The sequence below is a fragment of the Rhea pennata genome, chromosome 2, assembly GCF_028389875.1.
Source record: "Rhea pennata isolate bPtePen1 chromosome 2, bPtePen1.pri, whole genome shotgun sequence".
Classification (NCBI taxonomy): domain Eukaryota; kingdom Metazoa; phylum Chordata; class Aves; order Rheiformes; family Rheidae; genus Rhea; species Rhea pennata.
The window spans coordinates 139,893,753-139,916,961 of NC_084664.1; the positions used below are offsets into that span (position 1 = coordinate 139,893,753).

A 23,209-nucleotide genomic window follows, 5' to 3' on the forward strand; every position below is an offset into this window, starting at 1 on the left:
AATTGTGCATGTCTTTACAAAGTTTGTGTGGTGAGTTTGTGGAAAATATTTTCAGGTCACAAGAACAGACGAATTATAGTGGTTCAAAGTCTTCCATGGAAAGTATGTGCAGTATACTGGTTGTCTGCATCAGTCATTGTGTCTCCATCAATATCTCCTTCCTCATCTAAAAGAAGAATAAGAATTTGACTTGTGCTATGCGAGTATGCTTGAAAGTGTCTATTCTTGTACACACTAAACTTGAAAAAAAATTGCTGTTTTTTTTCTAGCAAGTGAAACAAAAGTATTATCTCTAATTTGCTTCAGCTACCTTATTTTAAGAAAGTGGCCTTTCTTAAAGGCCACCTAATTTATAGTCTTATATATAAATAAGGCCACTTAAATTTTAGTCTCTTTTCAGTCCTGCTTGTCCCCCTGGCAAATCATTTTGGGGTTCTGAAAGAGCTCTAATTAGTTTAATTAACCTACATACAATGTAATTACACTTCCATTAAAAGCAATTTTAACTGTTTATATTTTAAGTTTACTGAAATAACTAATTTTTACCATGTAAACTAAAGCTAGTGCACTTGCAATTTGTGGCTGCCATAATTTATAAGACTGAAATTACTATGTTTTGTGACATACTATGTTTTGTTTATGTATTGCGACTGATGAACAAGAAAACGTACATTCTTGATTTTTTTTTCTTTTTTTGTGGAACAGTGACTTGATTACTGTGACTATTGTGTGATGGAAAATGTCTGACAATATGTTCCTGGATTGAGACTGTTCAGAGTATTCAGTGTTTTACCTTAAATAGTTTGTTTGTGAAAACAATAAATGGCTCCACTATGGAGGGGCCTGTCCTTGCTTTGTCAGGATGTGTATTCAGTAGCCCCAAACATTCACAGCAATTTTCCTGAGTTGTCCTAGTGTGAATGAAGACTATGGATGGGCAAAAGAAAAGGTTTATTTCCTGTTCTCTTATCTCTAAGTAGAAGAAGCTGAGGAATCTCAGAGTCACAGAATGGCTGAGGTTCGAAGGGACATCTGGAGATCATCTGGTCCAAGCCCCCTGCTCAAGAAGGGTCACCTAGAGAATGTTGCCTAGGACTCTGTCCAAATGACTTTTAAATATCTTCCAAGGAAGGAGACTGCACAACCTCTCTGGAGAATCTATTCCAATGCTTTGTTACCCTTGCAGTAAAGAAGTGTGTTTTTTTTTTTTTTTGTTGTTTGTTTTTGTTTCTCTCCCCCCTCATATTCTGATGGAACTTCCTGTATTTCAATTTGTACCCGTTACCTCTTGGCCTATTGCTGGGCACCACTGAAAAGAGTATGACACCATCCTCTTTATATACCCTCCCTTCAGATATTTATATACATTAATAGGATCCCTCCTCAGTCTTCTCCAGGCTGAAGAGTCCTAGCTCTCTCTGTCTTTGCTCATGTGAGAGATACCTCAGTCCCTTCGTCATCTTAGTAGCCCTTCACTGGGTCACTCCAGTAGCTCCATTTCTCTTTTGTATTGAGGAGCGCAGCATTTGACACAGTACTCCAGATGTGCCAGATGCAGCCTCGCCAGGGCTGAGTAGAAGAGGATCACCTCCCTCGACCTACTGGTTTACTGTAATGTGGCAAAAAAGGGGGAAGCAGAATCCAGATTTAAGGCAGTTTCTAATGACTGTTGGTAGCTTATTCACGTTAAAAAGTTTCTGCCTTGGTAGGAGCAGATTCTTGCTGAAAAGGTCAAAGCCACAACTTGAAGTTCAGTCGACCCCTCCAGTTCTGCTCCAGAGTTCTCTAGCACGCCCAGCAGATTCAGCAATGCTGAAGGAGGTTTGTGATGCTGTCTGCTAGCTTGTCTTCAGGTGTGGTGCTTACCAGTCCGAGTCAGTAAAGCTATATATCTAGTTTTGTCTGTTTTTTTTTCTCCTCCACCCCCCTCGTCCCCCCACCTGATTTTGGGTGTGCTTATATCTTACACAATCAGACTCAAGGTAGCTGCCAAAAAGGGCAGTTAACCTGGCTCATGTGTTCCTACCTCCTCCGTGCCTCAGACCAGGTGATTATGTGGCTTCAAGGAAAGCTTGGATAAGCTTACTGATACGATTTTATTTAATTAATCTATTTATTGAAATTGCTTCCCCTCTAGATTATTAAGGGCTTTTGGTTTGTCTGTAACCTCCCCATTCCCCCCCCCCTCCATTCTTAGTGAGGTAACTTGAGTCATATTGTAGCAAGTATTGGGTAGATCTGATGCAAGAGGCATTAGGAATGAGTGAGCAGTAGAGAAGGGGAAGGAAAAGAAGGAATGAGACTGACTTTCAGTGGCAGCCTACAATGGAATGAGATAAATATAATTTGAAGCTATACCTTAAGTTTTGTGGCCTGCTGTTAACATTTCAGGGAATATTGGCACACCAGCCTCTTTACTGATAACCAAGGATACAGTTGCTCATCAACTGATAGCAATCAGCTGAGTGATTCTAATCCCATCTCTTTCATGGATCAAGCTCTGTCAGCTGTAGCCTGCTGTAGAGCTGTGCTTGGCTGTGGGTTGTGAGTTGAAACCTGCTTGTTCAGGATGGTGTTGTAACTAGCAAGTGTAGCAGTGTACTGCTATATAGATGGCATGCTATTGGATCCAGAGGTCTTGTATCTTGTATCTAAGCGGTGATTTCCTTTATGTACCAATTTATTAACTTTTTTTGCACATTGCCTCACATACTGTTTTCAACTATGCATCTGTTTTATTTTCTTAGCTAATTACTTTTTTTCCATGCTTTTAAGTGCCAGCAATTCAAATGCACAGTGTATCTATGTCTTTAAATGCTGTATTTGAAGGCCTGATTGCACTTTGCCTATAAAATGCCACAGGAGTCCAGGGCACACCTTTGTTACCTCTTTGGGTTAAAGACATTTTGCTCACGAGACTGTTATTTTGCAGTTTTAAGTAATCATACTTCTTGGAATTTTTCAATTTTCCAGTTAAAATAATTTAAATCTGTAGGCCTTTGCAACACTAAAACATGTATGACTTGTAGCTGCGAATAGGATAAGAAGCCTAAAATCTGTTATGTTTTTCAGTTTAACTGGTATCTATTGTAGATAGAACAACTTCCCTTCCTAATCCCACATGGATTTATTTATAGCCAGCCAGGCCTTTATGCAAGATCAAAGTTCTTTGTGTCCTGGTTAACTTGTTCTACTGATATTCGTGGTCAGAAGTTAGGACAGTGGGCAAGTCCAACTGGGATCTGCTGCTGAGCATGTTCCATTGCTAGGCCTTGTAGGAGATGAATAGGATCAATAAACTAGTCAGCTGTGCAGGTGTTCCAGGGAGGTCTGTACTCCAAGACTTTTCAGGTACTCCTCTGCAGAGCCATACTGAGGACACATCCAGGCTGAGAAGGCAGGATAGGCTGTGTGTGACTAGAGAAATGAAAAATGTACTTATGTATCCTCCCTCCTTCCTTTCTTGCTATTCTTTTCCCCCTCTTTCTAGCCTAACTTAATCCCCGTTTCCCTTACCACGCTTACCCAGACTGCATTTGTTTGGTAAAAGAAACAGGAGTGGTATATTTCCTGTTCTTCAATTCCTATCAAAAAAAAAAAAAAAAAAACAAAAAAAAAAAAAACAAAAAAAAAACTCTTTTGCCAATGTCCTGTGTTTCCTTCTCTTCTCCTTTCCAACTGCTTGTCTGTTGTTTTCTCTTTTGATCAATCCCATGCCTTCCTAGCATGCTAGAGTCCCAAGATGCAGCTTTATACCAATTATGCTTGCTTACTGCCATTCTTATTGCCATATATCTGTAAAAATGGATTTTTCCTTTACCTGTTGCGTCTTAGGCTCCTTCCCTTGATTATATACTGTGTCTCCTTCCTATGTTTCTTCCAGCTAAGCTCCTGTCATTTCTCACCTTTTTGCCATGTCACTCTTCTCTTTGTCATTCACTCCTCTCTTGCTGTCAAGACTCAGGCAGAGCAGTGCCTGCTGTCCAGTAGCACTGCAACATGGTCATTAGCAGAGAAGAGCTGAAGTGCAGCAGCTTTTTGCAGTCAATGCATCTTTGATCTTGAAGGCAAATAATGTAGAGTTTTCAGTGGCTTTCTGAAAACATAAGTTTTCTGATGGTTGAGGGAGAAGGTTGTTATTGTCCCTTAACTTGTCCCTTAGCTGGCAGTTGAATGTGGCCTATGATCTGCTAGCTGCAGAGCACTGTCTTAGTTGGTGAATGCTGCGACAGAAGTTGGACTCATTTTATAAAAAGAATAAAGCTCCTTGGTGATGTTATTGTTGCTGAAGTTGGTAAACAAATTAATAATATCAGAAGATGATTAGTATAAAAATAAGTCTAAACCTTTGCAGAGTAACAGGAAAATTTTGCTTGGTTACCTATCTATGAGGTATATTGAGCTGGACTGCTCAGTCTGCTTTGAGCCTGGATAGTGAAGCTCCATGGGACAAGGAAAGGGCAATCCTTGACTATAGGCACTGAGCTGGGATGGAGAAGTGTTCTGTATTGCAGTGTTTTTCCTGGATTTTTGTATAGTCTATACCTTAATTTTACTGTTCTACTTCAAACTATGTATGCACTTCAGGGAACTGGACTTTGCTCTTACTCTTTGTTTTCCCTTCCCTCCCAGGTGCCCTAAATCTCATGTTTTCTATCCTTGTTTTCCAGAGAGATGGCTTGAAAAGGATGATCACCAGGATGACTTAAATACTAATCTGTAGGCTTTCTTCTGGGAGGTAGAAAATAAATGTGTTTGAATTCCCTCTGAATGAGAAGGGCTTAGACTTCCTGCTATGATTTATCTGCATATACTGGCAGATAAGTATACATGTTTGATGTCCGTGATGGAGTCTTTATATAGCTCTTCCTTCTGTCTGTGGGGAGAGAAGAAAAGAGGTCAATCCCAAATATCCTGGTCCATTCCTTGCCTAGCCTTACAAACCAGGGTAGTCTATACTAGTTTCTGCAATGCAATGTACAGCTTATTTAGATTTTCTACCAGAGTAGTCAGGGTGGATGTTTGTCTAGTAAAATCCTTGTTATGGCTCAGAACAATTGGTTGCTACATAAATGCTGAGTGGTACTACCTCAAAATTTAAGGATTATTTTTGCTCAGCTCTTCAGAGTAGTAATGTAGATTCCCTCAGAAACTGTGTGGTTGGAATCTGTGAGTCACCTCCTGAATCTGAATCTCAAACTGATAGAGCTTTCTTCAACCCTGCAGTAAAACTGTATCAGCCTGTTTGGAAATTAGCTCATGGTAGAACATCATTTTTTGTCTAAGGAAAAGAACTGTTTTGGAATAGAAGTGAAATGGATATGATCTGTTGGTTAGATGACATCAGATGATAGCAAGCTGGAGCTATGCTATTATACAGTGGTAAAAAGCAAATTAGTATATTATGTGCAAATAAGGCTCCAAAATAGAGCATTCAGAAGTTGGGAAGCTTCTGAATTAAGATTCACTATGCAATTCTGATTCATCCTCTGGGACATGTGCAGCATGAAATACTCTTTATCATCTTATCCCCCCTTTTCTGCAGGACTCAATGTGAAGAATGGATCCTACTCACTCAGTGAATAAGCACTATGCACTGTTAAAAATACTATATAATTTGGGTGTTCAAGAGTTGCTCTAAAGATAATTTTTCCGTAGATTTTTATATTGCATTATTAATTGTAATGTCTGATTAATAATAATTTATTTTCATAGAAAGTTGAAGACCATATGAGCATCTGCAGGTCAGTTCTAAGGAGAATTAGCTTCCTGGAAGGTTCCTGTAGTTTCCCACCTGGATTACTCTAGGTAGATACTTAAGATATTAGAGAGCTGTTTTTTGGACTGTCTTAAAGTTATTGGCAGCTGGATAATGGTAAAATATTTAGCATTATGTAGTTTATGGGTTGTCTTTTTAAAAAATATGCCTATTATAGGAAAGTTGACAACATACTACTTCAGTTCTAATGGATGTGTTTGCTGGGTTTCATGAGATTTACTTTTGTTACTGATTTCATTCTGCAATCTGGTCACTGTTGAAAACTGAGAAGGGCTTCTGTATGTTCAGTGGGGAACAGGAAGACAGAATCTTTGCAGACTTTTTTTATTTTTCTTTCCTCTCCTGAATGTACAGAGTATCTACTTGCATATTCAATGGCTTCCACCCCCCAAATTTTGGGGGAATTTCAAGAGAATAGCAGAAGTTGCACTTGTGATTCATATCTTTTAATAGGAACTGCTATAGATTTTTCTCAGAGATTGCTAGAATTACATAACATAAGCATAACCTTTTCTCCCTCTTGTATATAGTTTTAAGGTATTGTCAGCCTTATGTTGCTGAAACAGTAACACACAGAGGATGACAATGATTGGAATACATTAGTACAGATAAATTCTAAGGAAGCTGTTTAAACAAATGTTTAATACGGATAATTATGTGTGGACATCCCAAGCACAATGAACATCACAAAACACTCTGAGCCCTATTCCTGTAATACTAAAAGATGGAAGTCTAACCTTATCCTCTTCCCTCAATGCATTTCTCAAAAAAAATTTGTTTAAAAAATTGTTACAGATCTAAAACCATCAGATGAGTTGCTAATGTCTCTTTCAATTTTTCAGTTTAAGGCAATCTCTCACCATATAAAATTCTGATTTAGACAATAAAAATTGTCTTAATCCTAAGGAATTAAAACCAGAATCATTAGGGTTAGAGCAGTGTATCCTTCTTCCATGTGTTTTTTATTTTAAAGTAAAAGAATCTGTATTTAAAGTTGAGATGATTTTTTAGTGCTGTATATTATTGTCGTGAAGAAAGGGGGGAAATGTAGGAAAACTGTGGATAAAGCGAAGGTTCCTCTGTTGAAACTGAATGTTTATTTTGGAGGTGGTGAGGGAGGAGATGAATGGCTTGTTGCCACTGTTTGAAATGGAATAATTTAGCTTGGAAGAGACCTCTGGAAGTCATCTAATCCACTTTCCTGCTCCAAGGAAGGCTAACTTTGAAGTTTAGTCAGGTTGATCAGGACTTTTTTCCAGCTGAATTTTCGAAATATCTGCAAAGGTCTTTCTGGGCAATAGTCTTTCTGGGCAGCTTTCCAGCACTTATTCACTTTCACTGTATGTTTCTTTTTTTCCTTGTATCTAACTGGAATTTCCCTTGCTACAATTTGTGACTGTTTCCTCTTCTCCTTTTTCTGGGCAATTCCAAGAAGTGTCTACTTTGTTTTGTTTTGTTTTGTTTTGTTTTTTTTTGTTTTATTTCTAAATGTGTTCTCCATTTAGGTGGTTGAAGGCTGCATCTACATCTCCCCTGTTCTCCAGACAAGACAACCCTGCTCCCTCAGCTTCTTGTTGTGTGTCATTTGCTCTAGGCCCTAGCCAGCTTACTGCCACACTGCAGGACTTTCTCCAGTTCGTCAATATTTCTTTTACAATAGTCCATAGCTGGGCACTACAATTTGTCCGGATTTGTCTTCACAAGCACTAATTAAAGGAGAGTATTTACTTGACTTGCTAACAGAGCTTTCCTAATGAAGGCCAAGCTTACTGATATGGCAAGCCTTCACTGTTGCAAGTGTAATGCTGACTCATCATGTCTCCAGGCTGTCATCAGCTTGTCTCCTTTGCTGAAGTGATGCTACCTAGCTGATTGATCCCCTGCTGATACTGTTGTATGGGGTTATTCTGCCCCAGCTGCTGGACTTTGCCTCTGTTAAACTTAATGAATTTTGCTGTGTGCCTTAAATCCTCCAGCCTGCTGAGGTCTTGAGTGGCAGCTGCGCCTTTTGGTATGTTGACACCTCCCCACAATGTGGTGTCGTCCACAAACTTGAGTGCATTCTAGCTCATTGTGCAGGTTGTTGATGAAGATGTTAGAGCACTGGATTGCTGCAATATTGGCCCCAGTATCAAGGCTTGAAGAATACCACTCATACCTGGCTCTTGGTTTGACTTTGAACCACCACTGAGCCCAGCAGTACAGTCAGTTACTCCTTCTCATCTTGTAGCCTACCCATCTGATCCATGACTCCCCAGTTTGGCTACAAAGATACAGGAGACTACTGACAGCCTTGCGAAGGGAAAGGTAGACAACATCCATAGCTTTCAATATACTCACAAAAAAAATGGTCAAATTAATTATGCATGATTTCCCCTGGGTAAACTTGTGCTGGCTGTTTCTAATCACCTTGTTACCCTTTGTGTAATGGCTTCTGTGATGATTTGTTCTGTAATATTCCGGGGACTGAGGATAACCTGGCCAGCCTGTGATTTCTTGCCCTTTTTGAAGATGATGTTGTAAGGGAGCTTCCCTGATTGCTGTGACTTTTTAAAGATGATGGAGAGCAGGCTTGGGTTGGCATTAGCCAGCTTCTCAAACTTTGGATGCATCCTGTCTGTTTCCGTGGACTGGTACTTGTCTAGTTTACTTGAGCAATTCCTAACTTGTTCTACTTTGCTAATAGGCACAGAGGTTTGGGAGGTTTGAGGGACCTTACAAAAGAGTGAGGCAGAGAAGATGTTGAGGAGTTTGTGTCTGTTAATAGGTCGATCACCTTGTTTTGCAGCAGGCCAAAATTTTTCTTGATCTTTTTTGCTGCATATATGCTGGTAGAGCCCTTCCTGTTATCCTCCATATTGCTATCCAGTTTCAAATCCAGCCCAGCTTTGGCCTTCCTAGTTCCTGAGTACTCAGACAATACTTCTTTAGTAGTCTGTCCCTGCTTCCGTCTGTTATGAACTACCTTTCTTGTACTCAAGCTCAGTCAGAAGTTCCCTGTTCATTCAAGAAGGCCGCCTGCTGTGCTTGCTCACATTTTTGGATATTGGGGTGTGCTATGAGGAGGCTGCACTTGATGAACCAGCTCTCCAAGGCTCCATTGCCCTTCAGGGCAGTGTGCCCTGGCATCCTGCCTACTTAGTTCCTGGAACAAACTCAAATTTGCTATTTGGAAATCTGGTTCTGTTACTTGCCTCTGTCACTTCCCTCAGCATCTTAGGCTCTACCATCTCATGGTCACTACCAAGGCTGCCATTGACTGTCACATTTCTGATGAGTTCTTCCTTATTCATGAGTAACAGATCCAGCAGAACACCTCCTCTAGCTGGCCTCTAGCCTGCAGCAAAAATTTTTACTAGCTCACTCCTGGATTTCTTGTGCCATGCTATGTCTGCCCTCCTAGCAGAGGGATAACTGAGTAACAGAATAACTGAGATAACTGAACCCCATGAGAGCTATGGGGGAGGCTGTTATCAGGGTTTTTTTTCTAGTTGTTGAGAAATGAATGCTTCGTCCCCTGTCTTTTTGATTGGGTGGTGTGTAGCCACAATGACTTCCCCCTTTTGGGCTACCCTTCTGATCCTGATCTATCTCAACAAGCCTGTTAACTGTTCCATAGCAGAGCTGTGTGCATCCAGACTGCTTGTTTGTGTACAGCCCAGCCCTCCACTACCATTTGCTTGTTGGCAAAAATATACTTCCCCTCCTTTGTCAGTGGACCCTGCTTTTCCGCAACAGCCCTCATTCCTCTAAGGATCCTGTGGTCATGTTCTGCTGGTGACAGAAGGCATACTGCAAGATGTTGATCCACAGATGCCTCTGCTTTTGCGTGAGGCTTTCCTCTTGACTGGCATGATGAAACTCACTGTTACTTGGACCATTCTTCTTTTCATGCTGATTACTCGAGGTCTCCCTTGGTATTGTTGGGGCCAACGTGGATGAGCAGCAGAAGTTCACCTGCTGTGAACAGTTACCTAGTTTGTGAGCCAAGTGATCTAATTGCCCATATGTTTTAGATCACTGTATATCTTTTGAATAATCTGTGAATAGGATTTCTATTGAGATTTTTGACCTTAATCACAATACTTGGTCAGAAAATGACTTTGAAGAAACAAATTAACTATATTGATGCTGATTGCAATTGTGTGCAGACATGACAAATGCATGACTTCGTGCTACTGAATTGTAGTTAAAAACTTTTTTTTGTGTTATCTGCATGTAGTACAGGATTGAAGAGGCTCTGTGGTGTTCTGCACTAGTTCTGAGTTTGTGGTCACATTTGGTTAGAGAACTTTTTTTTTTTTTTTTTTTGAACTAAAACTTGTTAATGATAAGTAAGGTCTAAGGAGTCTTATTTCCATATTCTGTTCAGTTCTAATCTAATCTGTATTGGCTAATTAGTGCCAAGTAATGTTGAGATACCTGTGATTTCCTGAAATAGCTTTTTATAGGAGCCACTAGATGTGAATTATATAATTTACCGTTGCTTATAGGCTAGGCTCATTTTCAAACTGCAGGTAAAAGACTGGTTCACTAGTGCTGTATTGTCCAGTATAAAAATGCTAAGTTAAAGGATGAGGAAACAGGGTCTGCATGTTATATGTAAGAAACATTACAAAATTTTTCTTATGGAGATTATGTAGTCAAAACTCGAATCTGAAAAAATACCAGCACCATTCAACATCTGTGCAGCCCTGTTCTTGTGAATTATTGTTGTGATTACTATTGCTTATTTTTCATGTAAATTTTGTGTGCGGAGTGACTTATGTTCAATAAGAAGAATGATGATATTTCCTGCTTCACTGCCTTCATTATATACTGTGTGATCCTATGCCTCATTTATTATACTTCAGTAAAATTGGTAATTCCTCTATGGTAATGAGTACTTATTCCTCCCATTACCATAATATTGAAGTGTCCCTTTAGTTTTAGTATAGGAAATACCCTTAGCATAAGAGTATTGACTCCTGAAAATCTAACAACAAACCTTCTTCAAATAACTAACTTAAATGTTACAATTTTGTGTCTCATTCAAGACATACAGGCTGTGATTTTGTTTGAGGAGCACTGTCTTCACTTGGAGTATGCAAAACTGCTTAAAAATGAAGCCTCAAAGGTAATTGCTCTGAAAGTGAAGCTCAAGTAATTATTGGCTTCAGGAAGGTGTAGTCTCACTGAAGTTAATAGCAGATAGAGTGGGATCCGGAATCTAGGCTTGACCTCAGGCTAGAGCTGTAACCATAATTCTCTTTCTGTAGCTTCCTGCCTTATTTGAAGTATAGTTTATAAGTTATTACAAGTGAAAAAGGAGTCTTAGTAACTTTCTCATCTCTTCCTCCATGTCTCAGCCTCTCAGTCCAGCCTTATCTTCACATAAATGAAGAAGGGGGAGAAGTACGTGATCATAATGTCAGTGATGTCTGAACCTCATAGGTTATGCTGGTGAAAGAATGATTACACTATGATCAGAGGGCTGGAGCATCTGCCCTATGAGGAACGGCTGCAAGAGCTGGGCCTGTTTAGCCTGGGGAAGAGAAGGCTGGGGGGGGGGGGGGGAAATCTTATCAATGTGTATAAATACTTGAGGGGTGGGTGTCAGGGGAACGAGGACAAATTCTTTTCAGAGGCAATGGGCAGAAATTGAAGCACAGGAAGCTCTGCCTGACCGTGAGGGGGAATTTCTTCCCTGTGAGAGTGACGGAGCGCTGGGCCAGGTTGCCCAGAGAGGTTGTGGAGTCTCCTTCTCTGGAGATCTTCAAGGCCCGCCTGGATGCAAACCTGTCTAACATACTGTAGGTGACCCTGCTGAGCAGGGAGGTTGGACTAGATGATCTCCAGAGGTCCCTTCCAACCTTACTGATTCTGTGAAGCCAAACTTTAAAATGAAAACTTGGAGTAAATCAGATATATAGCAAACCACAGGTGTTCCACATCTAACAGGAGAAAATATAGGAATAAACATGTGAATGAGGTAGTGTGACTCATATCACACACTTACATTGAGACAACTTATCCAACCAGGTTCTCCGCTTGCAGTCATTCTCCTTCCTGAGACCTTCCACCCCCAGAAATGGCTACAAGTCAGCTGAATTGTTTTTACTGTTTAATATGTAATATACGCGCATTTAAACCTGATACTTCCTGGAAGCATCAGACTACTGCATATGAAAAAACTGAGTAGACCAAGCATACTGATAACTCCACTTTCATGGCAAATAAAAAGGCTATATTACAGAATCAGTAAGGTTGGAGGGGACTGCTAGAGATCATCTAGTCAAATCTCCCTGTTCAGCAGAGTCACCTAGAGCATGTTAGACAGGGTTGCATCCAGGCGGGCCTTGAAGATTTTTCAAAGGAGGAGACTCCACACCCTCTCTGGGCAACCTTGATAAGATTTCTCCCCCCCCCCCCCCCCAGCTCTCACAGCCGTTCCTCATAGGGCAGGTGCTCCAGCCCTCTGATCATCTTTGCAGCCCTACAGCTGGACTCTCTCCAGTAGCTCCACGTCTCTCTTGTACTGGGGAGCCCAGGACTGGACATCGCACTTGAGATGAGGCCTCACCAGGACTGAGTAGAGTGGCAGGATCACCTTCCTCGACCTACTGGCAGCGCTCTTCCCAATGCACCCCAGGAGACCATTGGCCTTCCTGGCCAGAAGGGCACATTGCTGGCTCATGGTCAACTTGTCATCCACCAGCACTCCCAGGTCCTTCTCTGCAGAGCTGCTCTCCAGAAGGTCAGCCCCTAGCTTGTACTGGTGCCAAGGGTTATTTTTTCCCTAGGTGCAGGACTCTGCACTTGCCCTTGTTGAACCTCAGGAGGTTCCTCTCTGCCCAGCTCTCCAGCCTGTCCAGGTCTCTCTGACTCAACTATTCATAGTTGATACTGTTATCTGTGTAGGTAGTAGCGTTGTCCATCTTCAGTGTTCTCATTCATTGTAATTTATAACTTAAATGTGCTTTTGATGATGAGGCATTTGAAGCTGCTTCAGAGCTCACTCTTGTTTGGAGGGTACTACCAATACATCAAAAGGACGTCCATGTGCAGGACGAGAACTAGCCAAAGACACCAAGCAGAGGAATGTTCCTCTGGATTTTAAATGAGGGTGCTGACATAACTGAAGATCAGAAACAAAGTGTGAAGATAATGATTGTGAAATCACGTGAAGATGTAAGGTGCAGAGTATGTTACACTGGTGGAAGAATGGTGCTGTATATTTAAAATCTTAGCATCAAATCAGTCCATTGCTCTAGTCATAGGAATATTATGTTCCTATGACTTGACCTTCCAGAAATAGTACAGTATAAGAAGCATACTTGCTGCCTGATCGGGATAGCAGCACTGTTGTAACCTATTCTAGGTATTAAGATACTAAATAGTTTTTTTTTCTTTAAATTGTGCTGTGTGTTGTCAACATCTTTAATTTTATGTGAACATCAAACTAGTGCTAAGACTAGCGAATACAGGGTATTAAGTAGCTGGCAAGTTGTTTGCTATGCCAAGCCAAATTACGTTCCGATTTTGTAGTTTGTAGTTTCCTTTGTAGGTTGGAACTCATTTCCAGGGACACAAGTATTATGCTATTTACTCTAGTAGCTTTTAACTGTCCTCATGAGGACAAGCCTGTAAGTTAGGGGAAGGAAGGGAGGAGGCTTAGTTAGGAAATACTTTGCTGTGGATATTAAGAGTTTATATGTATGTTTGTAGGCTCTGTCTGTGAACAGCATGAATCAGAAGTTTTGGATCTGTTTTAGCATGCTTTGGCTCTTTGCTGCTTCCAGCAATCAGGAGGTTCAAAAAGTACCTGCTTCTTCTTTCCCCATGATTTGCACCAAGTGTAAGTTAGTTCATGGGCCACCAAGTCTGTGTACTGTATAAAAAAGAGCTGTAAGTTATAATAAATTTTTATAGTTTTCCCATCAAGATGTTTTTTTCATAACTTGTAAAGATGAGGACATATGCCTCTGATGCTTTCTGTAATCTGAGTTTCAGCATCATGTCCTTGTTGTAAAAGCTTAGAAATATGGAATGCATTACAAAATCCAAAGAGTGTAACTGTATAGCCACGGGGGGGGGGGGGGGGGGGGAGGAAATGGCTACCTTCTGTTTGGACAGAACTCAGCTAATTTGTTGGATATTACTTAGCAGTTAAGTATTAAGGAATTCCTTTATTTTTTGGGGATGACATACAAGCCTTAAATGTAGATCAGTCAATTAAATTGAAAAGGAACCTCACACCCTAAACTATTCAAACTGGTCTAAATGCACTTAACCCTGCTATACGGAATGATTTAGTTGTAAATGATACCAATACAAAATACTTAAATACCATTACTGCTGTGCAAAATCAGCTACAGTAGACAGTTTTGGTCTCTTACCTCTTTAGAAACAGTATAGGACTGTCTTGCTGTACGCTGCTCTGTGTGTTGAATAAGAGTAGAAATGGTGTACCTATAACTCAGTACTGTCATAGTTAAATAATGATAAAATATGCATTAAAATATAGTTCTTAGGTAGACTGTCTGTAGTTTTAGAAGTACTTCTACTGCACAGTTTCATATTTCTGTAACTCTTTGAAGTGGTATGCTTAGGTGGAATATATTCGGTAAAAAATTGAATGTTTAAATTGCATCAAAATCAGGCAGATAATTCTGAAAAGCTACTTAAGATCTTTTGTGTTGTGATTGCGTATTAATGATTAATACTATAGTACATTATTTTTTGAAAAGATGATCTTGTGTGGGAAGGTGAGCACACTTTATTTCTTGAATGGGACTGGAACTCCATGTATATGTGTCTAAATGTTAAGATGTTAAATAATTTGTCTGTGTTATGTATATTCTAGGCCATGTTTTGCAGCAATAATATAAGCAGGCATGATTCATTTAGAAACTACATCAAGCTATATAGATGATGGTTTTATTTTTTGCAAAGTATAAATGGATGGAATGGAGGCATCCAAAGCTGGGATTGTGTAGTGAGTACCTGAGCACTGTGATACTTTGTGATGCTTTCCTTTTTCCCTCTAGCTTCCTGTTGCTACTGTTCCTGATAAAAATCACTCACAATGTTTACCTCTTATAGACTACATTCACTTCTGTCTGTTTTTCTGACCATTAGATGTGTATTGATGTTACTTATCTATTTTTACTTTTTTTTAATTTTTGTTATGGGGAGCTTTCTGATGGTCCCCAGATGGTATATTTGGGCTGCAGTACTCTAGAACTCACTTTTGGTTTCCTGGATTCTCACTCCGTAGTGTCTGCTACCTGCTTCTTCCTGAGAGCTTTTGCACTGTATCTGCAAAAACACTCCTCTATCCAGAGCTGACCCTAAAATGTGGCTTAACCACAAATTTTTTCAAGAACTAAAACTAGGGACTAACCTCCTTAGGATCATGTCATACTGAAGAGAGACATTATTTGCAGAACTTTCTAAACAATTTATATTTATTTTAGACAAGGAAAATAACACTTGTTTCCAGACCAAAATGGGCATTAAGTTCTATGGATCTCTTGCTGCATGTTTGTTAATGCTCAGGATCGTTCTTTTGGTGCGTGTTAGTTCAGGATTAACTACATGGAAGACATCAGAGATCAAGGATACTGAAATATTTCTCAACTGGGATGTATTTGGCAAAGCTCTTACAGAAAGTGTTATATTCATCATAACATAAACCATTCCTGAAAGAGTATTTGCAATTTGTAAATTGTATCCAGAATTACTCTTCAGATAATCACAGTTCTACTGTACTTTCCCAGAAAACGTGAGCTCATGTAATACGGGCTTTTTTCTTTGAGTATCTTTCTACTCTTTCGAGTTCACTTTAACTGTTAACTTGAATTCCCTCTTACTTGATTCCCAATCAGGTGGGCAGTTCCTCTCCCTGGGAGCAGAGCAATGCCAGGAAAACCTTCTTGTTTGAGCTGTGCACAAGAGTTTCCTGTTATCATGGCGAACAATTCTTGGAAGCAGCATAGCAGTGAGCTTAAAGAAGAAGCTCAAGTAAAGGCCTAGGGCAGTGTGCCAACAAATGGAAGGATGGAAGATGAACTGTTGTGAAATATCTGAGATAAATGGCTGGCAGAGAATGTATAAGGAGTTGCAGAGGCAGTCAGTCAGTGATGGCTATGGCACATGGAATTATCATCATCATCAGTTTTCTTCTCTGCTTGCACAGGGAGGGGGCATGGAAGACCCTGGGAATCTTTGGGTATGGTCACACATGAGCTTGTTCAAAAAGCAACACCAGCCTGAGCTCCTGCCTTTGTTAAACCCTCGTTGGCTATGCCGTGAACTGAATTAGGGAACTGATGATGTTGAAAAATAATTTGTCGAATAGGTTTGTTTCTTATCTGGGTCAGTCATAATTATTCAGTAGAGGGGCTGGTACAGGGTGGGAATGACTACTGTGGGCTTTAGTGACAGGAAGGCCTGGTGCTTGATGCTGTTATTTAGTTAAATATGTATGTAACTGTGCCCTGGCTCCACACCCGTATTTTATGGGACTGGATTAAAGCAGGAATATGGAAGTGATTATGTTTGTTGAATAATTGAAACTTGTTATGAGTAATTCAAGTGCAGGTAATCTTGCTGATTAATCATTTTTTTCTTTCTATTGAGTTACTCTGCTGGCTTACACAGTGACCGTGAGAACTGGCTGGTGGGTTTTTTGGTGCTAGTGGGAAGGGAAGTTGTGGATGTGTATCCAGCATTTTCAAAACTGAAACTGGAAGAAATTGCTATTGCTTAATTTACCTTCTATGTAGAATTGTGAAAGTAGAGAAATGAAAAATTGGAAGCCAGTGTTGCTGCCTAATTTGAGTATTCCTCTTCCATTTTACATATTTTTGTATATCTAAGAATGTCAGGTTTACTTGCTTAGCTCTTATATTAAAAATTAATGTATTTTAGCTGGGCAATAATTCAATTGCATAAATAGTTTCTCTGTATTTCTTTGAAAATTTACATCACATGGGGTGAGTTGTGTATTTTATTCTAGGATCTTGGTCAAAATCTGAGTTTTTCTGGGGTGTGGCATGTGGAAAAGTTTTACTGTCATTGGTTCTCTGTGAGCACTTCTTTAGGAAGCGTACACGTTCCTATTGTGTGAATCTAAAGTGGTTAAGATAGTTGTGCTAGCTGATGATTTATTTAATAGTCCATGTAGTTCTGAAGCAGATAAATGAAAATAGGCGTATCATTTTTTTGTACCATGTTATGTTTTCTTTGGTAATGAAGAAGCCTATCAGTGTGTTGGCAGTTGATACTTGCAACTTATTGATTTATTTGTGAGGCTGTATGAATTCTGTAATATGTTAATGGAATAAATGAAAGAGATATTTTAGGCTATCTAGTTTACACTACCTCTTTATTTGTAGTAGGTATTTCATAGTCATTTTTCTTTTTACCTTTAAACTGAAGTTTGTTTGGTCTGCTTAAAAAAATAAAATCAAGCAAAAGAGTTCTTAATATTTAATTTATGATGTTTTCTCAGAGTTTAATAAGATTTCCCTATTGGTGGTTTTTAGTTTACTCTTCAGTTTTTTGATTTTGTTTTTCAGTGTCTATTCAGTTTTATTATGCCTCGTCTTGCCACACTGACTAATTATGAGAGTAGCTTTCTGTTCATCCTGACTGAAAAATAAGCAGCAAATGTAAGAGTATGAAAAAATGCTGAGTATACATATGCAAAATGTCTTATTGACTTTAGAGTTGAGGCTTTTTAGAACTTGAGTTCCTTTTAGGTTAATTCTCAGAGGTAACTGAAGGCCGTGTTCCTGAAGAACATAAAGAAACCTGTTTAAAATTCATCATGGTCATAGGTGTATGAACACGTAAGCTTCATGTTTTCTAGAGAACAGAAGATACTAACAGGCTGTAGCTACTTTGAAAGTCACATGTTATATTTTCACACGGTAGTTATGCTTATTAAAATGTAGAGTGTCTTACTTATTGAATATGTTCAGGGCCAGCTGTGTTAAGATTCCTGTTAATTCAGTTGTGTAACCTTACAGTGCAATAGTACATAATATAGTATAATGTAGCTCATGTGGATTATCTACACTTAATATTAAGATCTAACAGGAAAACTTTGCATGAACAGCAAAGTAATTAAGATTCTTGGTAGCTGCTTTAAAGCATGAGGTATTTATATCTGAAGATGGAAAGCCATACACTTAATATGATTGTGTTTTCCTATGAAGGTGTCATGTAGCAATTGCAGGATGATGCAGGTAACTTAAAAAGAGCCCCGAAGTTCAGGGAGCGTTCTTGCATTGGTTGGCAGCAGAAGGAGTGGTGCAAGAAAGAGCCCATAGCTCTGGCTGGCGTCGAGTCTGAGTTGTTTCTGTGATTGTCTGTGGATCAAAGGAAGAGGTGACAGTGGTTATTGGCACCTTCCAGCATAACAGTACCCTGAGGTCTTCGTTCTGCTTTTTCAGGGCTGCATAGGATTTTTGGGAAGGTTGTAGGATGCATCTGTATCCGTGTACTTCTACAGTTTTGCATCAGTATGGAGCACAGGCAGTGTGAAAAATACTTATCTTCAAAAATTGGCATTTACTTGTGCTCTGTATAAAATTGAAAGAAATTCTTAAAAAAAATAATAGCTTGCCTGTAAACTAGTTGGTAATTGGGAGTTTTATGACTATTTATATTTCTGCTTGCTACTTTGTCTTTCTACAGATAGTAATAGCAAGTGTCCTTAATGAATGTATTTTTAGTAAGCTTTGTGGTAAATAACTTCTTGGCTGTTTTCTGTATATTGTATTTCCCTGCCTTCTGTTTTGTTTTTCATTTTTTGCCAGGAAGCTATTAATGCCTCCTTTCTGACTTGCAGATTGCCAGCAATGAGAAGCTAAGTGATGCAACTAAGAATTGTTAATGGGCAAAAGCAGATTCTTGATAATACTAATTGTAGACTTAGCAGGCGTTTCATATGCGGGAGTTGGTGAAATTAAGAAAACCTGGCATTCCTTTCATCTCTTTCCAAATGCAGGACTCTGCTAGTTTCTTGTGCAAATGCTTAATTTCAGGGCCTGAATGCTTGAGCAATGGCTCTGACTTTCTAGCATAGAGAAAGGGTTATCTTTTTTTCTAGGGAAATATTCTGGTCTGTGCTATCTTGTCCGGTGGTGACTAGCTGTTTTGACAAAGGTAATGCATAACTTGACAATTAATATGATTTTAGTGATAGGTGTTAATTATGAATTGTTGAAACTGTGCAGCAGTTTTTATGAAAGATTTCAGTGTCTGAAGGGTAATGATTTTTGACTGACAGGCAAGAGAGTGTTGCCTGTTGTGCCATCTAATCTGCATCAGTCAGTCCTTTCTCTAGTTTTGCAGCTAGCTTGCTTTAATTGGACTCTAGAGGTGTGTATCCACATCGGGTTATGTGGATCAAATTGCTAAGCTAGATATTTGAATTGTAAGTGCTCTTGGCCATATTCCTGTCTATATATACTTTTTTTTTGTGTATATTATAAGAACTATTATGTAGTGCCTACCTGATCATGTCTGAAATAGTTTAAATATTTATACACTGTGATGCATATACCTGAAAATAAAAATGATTTTATGTGTTCTTGCAGCTAACAGAAGATGAAATTGCAACTATTCTTAAATCTACGCTTAAAGGACTTGAATATTTGCACTTTATGAGAAAAATACACAGAGATATAAAGGCTGGAAACATCCTTCTTAACACTGAGGGGCATGCAAAATTAGCTGACTTCGGTGTTGCTGGCCAGTTAACAGTAAGTATATGTGGAAAGATCATTTGCAAATGCTTTAAAACTTCCAATCATGTCTTTTGCTTTTCTCTTTTCCTTCTCCATTGAATTTTGTGTCTGAGAAGTGGCCAGCATTGGCCACAGAGCTGAAGTTCTGTGTCATGATGCGTATTTTGTGTATTGAAAGGCTGTTCAGTTCTCAATTGTATATTATTTTAATCTGTTTTACATAAAATGCTGGATGATCCTGCTTTAAAGTTTTATTTGAGAGTTAGTCACTGTGCCCTGTTTGGCCTCAGTATGCCGACAGACTGAATGAGTTTGATCATGATTTAAAGTCATTACGGTTTGATCTTTGGGTGACTAATTGAACATTTAAATATCGAATTAATGTCAAAAGTCTGTGAAAATTAGCATTCCTGTTTTAATTGCACAAATAATGTAATTGCAGGATACGATGGCAAAACGTAATACTGTTATAGGAACTCCGTTTTGGATGGCTCCTGAGGTAATACAAGAGATCGGCTACAACTGTGTGGCAGACATCTGGTCCCTCGGTATCACTTCGATAGAAATGGCTGAAGGAAAGCCTCCATATGCTGATATTCATCCAATGAGGGTAAGTGCGGATGGGAGGGAACGTTCCTGTTTGTTGTATAAAAACCCCCTAATCTTATAATCTTAAAACTGGACATTTATGGACAAAGTTGTAGTATTTTTTTTTCATTTGCTGTCTCATTTCTTATTTACTGTAGTTTGCCTGTATTTTGACATGTGTCTGTAAGGTTTTGGAGTGTTCTCGTCTTTACATGAGGAAGAAAACTAAGGCCACATGTGCTTAATTGACTTGAAGGCAACATATAGAAACCTCTGTCAGGCTGTGCCTGCATTTTCAGAATTGCGTCACCGAGAGGCCATTCTCCTTTGAAAGGCAGTTTTGAAGTAAAGATGGGCAAGAAAAGAACTCAGAATTGTCCTATATGAGCACTGCTAATGTAAATAACCTTGAGCAGCTTTTATTTATTACTGACTCTTAAAATCTCGTACTGAATTAGTTTACTTTTTGCAAAATAAAATATAAATAGAATTAGTAGTTTTATGAGAAGTAGAAGTTACAAAGAAATTACTTGGAGAAGTATATGGAAAAAATGTTTATGTAGGGGTAGCTGTTGCTGCTGTTGATCATGATTTTGGTTTTATGAAATGAACTGTAGAATAGCTGTGCTGGTTTAGTATCAATAAATATTCAGTCCATTTGGTATGAACAAGGCATTTTATATAGCTAGAGTATTTTTTTTCCATTTGCATACTTTGTTATAAGAATAGCATTCAGACCAGAATATATGTTTAGTTTTCTTTTGTTGATGTCTCAGATATCAGGATCTTAATATAGGGCCATCACCAGTACTGAAAGCACTGTAGATACATGATTAGTTAAGGTAGGACGTACATAAATTCAAGTGTTTTTCATGCAGTTGAGTTCTTGTTTTTTGGTTTGTGTGAGCTTTCACTGGAGAAGTGACCTTTTCTGAAGTGTGTGTGTGTGTGTGTGTGTGTGTGTGGTGTTTTTTTTTTTTTTTTTTTTTTTTTTTAGTGTGCAGTACAATTAAAGCTAGTGACCATTTTGTAATTTAAAACATTACATCATTTGGGAAAGAAAATGTATTTTTGCTGCACCATTTTTTTTCCCCCTGGGAATTATTTTAAATAATTGGATATTTTATATAAATAATTTGGACATTTTAAAATCAATATCGAAACTGACAATACTTCAGATGAAGCTGAGAACAAGACGATCATCTCTCAAGCTTGTTTTTAGTGGGGAATTTGACTTGAGATGAATTAATATTTTAAAATTCTTTTATTAAGAACCATATTGTCTACAAATTAATTTGATCGTGCTGGATTTTTTTAGTTGTACCCTTAAATTAATTGTCTTCATTATGTCTGGGTTCATTTTAACATAATTGTGTGTGGTTGTACTAGCTGAAGAAAAGGAGGGGTACATTATCAGAGAGGATTTTATAAGCATGACAATAGCTGCTTATAAACCGAAGGTCACTGAATTTGAAAGCTTGTGAATCTATTTAATTCTTGTAATCAAATGAATGCTGTCAAGGGCCAAATTAAAACGATTCTGGGTTCCGTAGAACACATGTTCTTGCTAATAAATTACGTTACCGCCTTTAAGGACTTCTGTGCAGTTAGTACTCCTTTGAATATTTGATACCTTTTAGTTTTTCTTAATTTTTATCAGTGAGTTGTTACAGTGGTTAACAAGAAATACACAGATTTAAGTTTCAATAGTTTTTCCAATGTTATATGATACAACTTCACAAGACTTTTGGACATATGTAGATGCTTTCCTACTTTGTTTTAGTTACGACATAGAATTGATATAGGCAAGCATGAAAGCTTGGGCAAATTTTCGTTGCTTTTTTTTTTTGATGTTGCTGGGTTCTGTGGTATTTATGTAACGTACAACTTTGTTACTTGGGAATGCATGTTGAAATTATCATGTGCACTATTTTGCTGTAGGCTGGTTGGCACTGCCACAAAGGTAATGTACTGCCAGTAGGCCATTTCCTTGTCAACTGCGTTTACAATTTAATGGAAATACTACATGACTACTTTAAACAAGTGTTTTGGCAGAGTGGAAATAGCAGATTCCATGCAAACAAGCATAGCTTCCTCTCCTTAACCACACTCCAGCTACTCCAAAGAATTGTACTAGTTTCACTTGGAGAAGGGTGAGAAGTGGGGGTGCAAAATGGAATTTTAGCAGTGTATAGCACATTTCTTGTTTATGTATTCCTCATCGAATGTGTATGATTGCATAGGCATCATCAATGAGGTTTTGCTGCAGATTTTGTTGCAGGTTTTGCTGAAGGTGTCATACTTGGTTTAAGGCTCAAATGCTGAGATCATCTGCCAGCCGAATAGTCTAACAGTGATCTTAATTCATGCAAGTATTATGGGATGCCTCATGTGTGATGTCAGAGTTATTTTATACTTTCAGTAATGTTATGATAATGATGTACTTTCCTAATGTTGGAAAGTGAAATGTTTCCTCAAAGCAGAAATACTTTCAAGTAGTTTTAAAGAGGTGGAAAATGCAGGCATCCTCAAGGTTGCCATAAAACATGGTAATACGGCTACTAGAAATAGCAACAATTTTGCTATTAAGTGAGATATCACTTAAACCTAGATATTTTAACCCATCTATCATGGTTTAAAAACCATGGCTGTTGCAGTAGCAGCAGCAGCAGGGATTAATATGGCTGGTGGTGTCTGCATCTGCCTTGGGTTCCTCTGCCAGGATGAGCAGTTATCAGTTTACAGCTAAGCTAACTAAAGAGGGCTTCACTATGATTCTAGAGCAAGATTCAAAGTCGTGCTTTGGAAGTGCAGTGAAATGTTTTAACAGCTATGCTCCTGTGTCCCCTGTTCATTGCAGCATATATGCTGTCCTGTTCCTCTAAGGTATTTATGTCAAATTATTAGGTACTTTGCTCAGTTTCTTCCCTTCGGACAGTATTTATCTCTAGTATTTCTTTTTTGTTTCCAAATTCCTCCTCTGTTGTAATGGAAACACAAAGGTTGGCGCTATTTTGCCATAGTACTTCTGATTTTGCTTTTTTTTTTTTCATTGCAACTGATAATGCGCCCTTGAAATATCTTTCAGTTGTTCTAATCA

At 38.8% G+C, this 23,209-nt stretch overlaps 1 protein-coding gene across 2 annotated transcripts in view; it reads left to right on the forward strand.

The window, feature by feature from the left end:
• The window catches only part of STK3 (serine/threonine kinase 3), a 143,096-nt gene that overhangs the window by 13,191 nt on the left and 106,696 nt on the right, over window positions 1-23,209 (forward strand). For both annotated transcript variants that reach the window (XM_062570483.1, XM_062570484.1), the window contains exons 5-6: window positions 19,372-19,536; window positions 19,964-20,131. In XM_062570483.1, coding sequence (XP_062426467.1) covers window positions 19,372-19,536; window positions 19,964-20,131 — 333 coding nt within the window. The remainder of the gene's footprint in view (window positions 1-19,371; window positions 19,537-19,963; window positions 20,132-23,209) is intronic.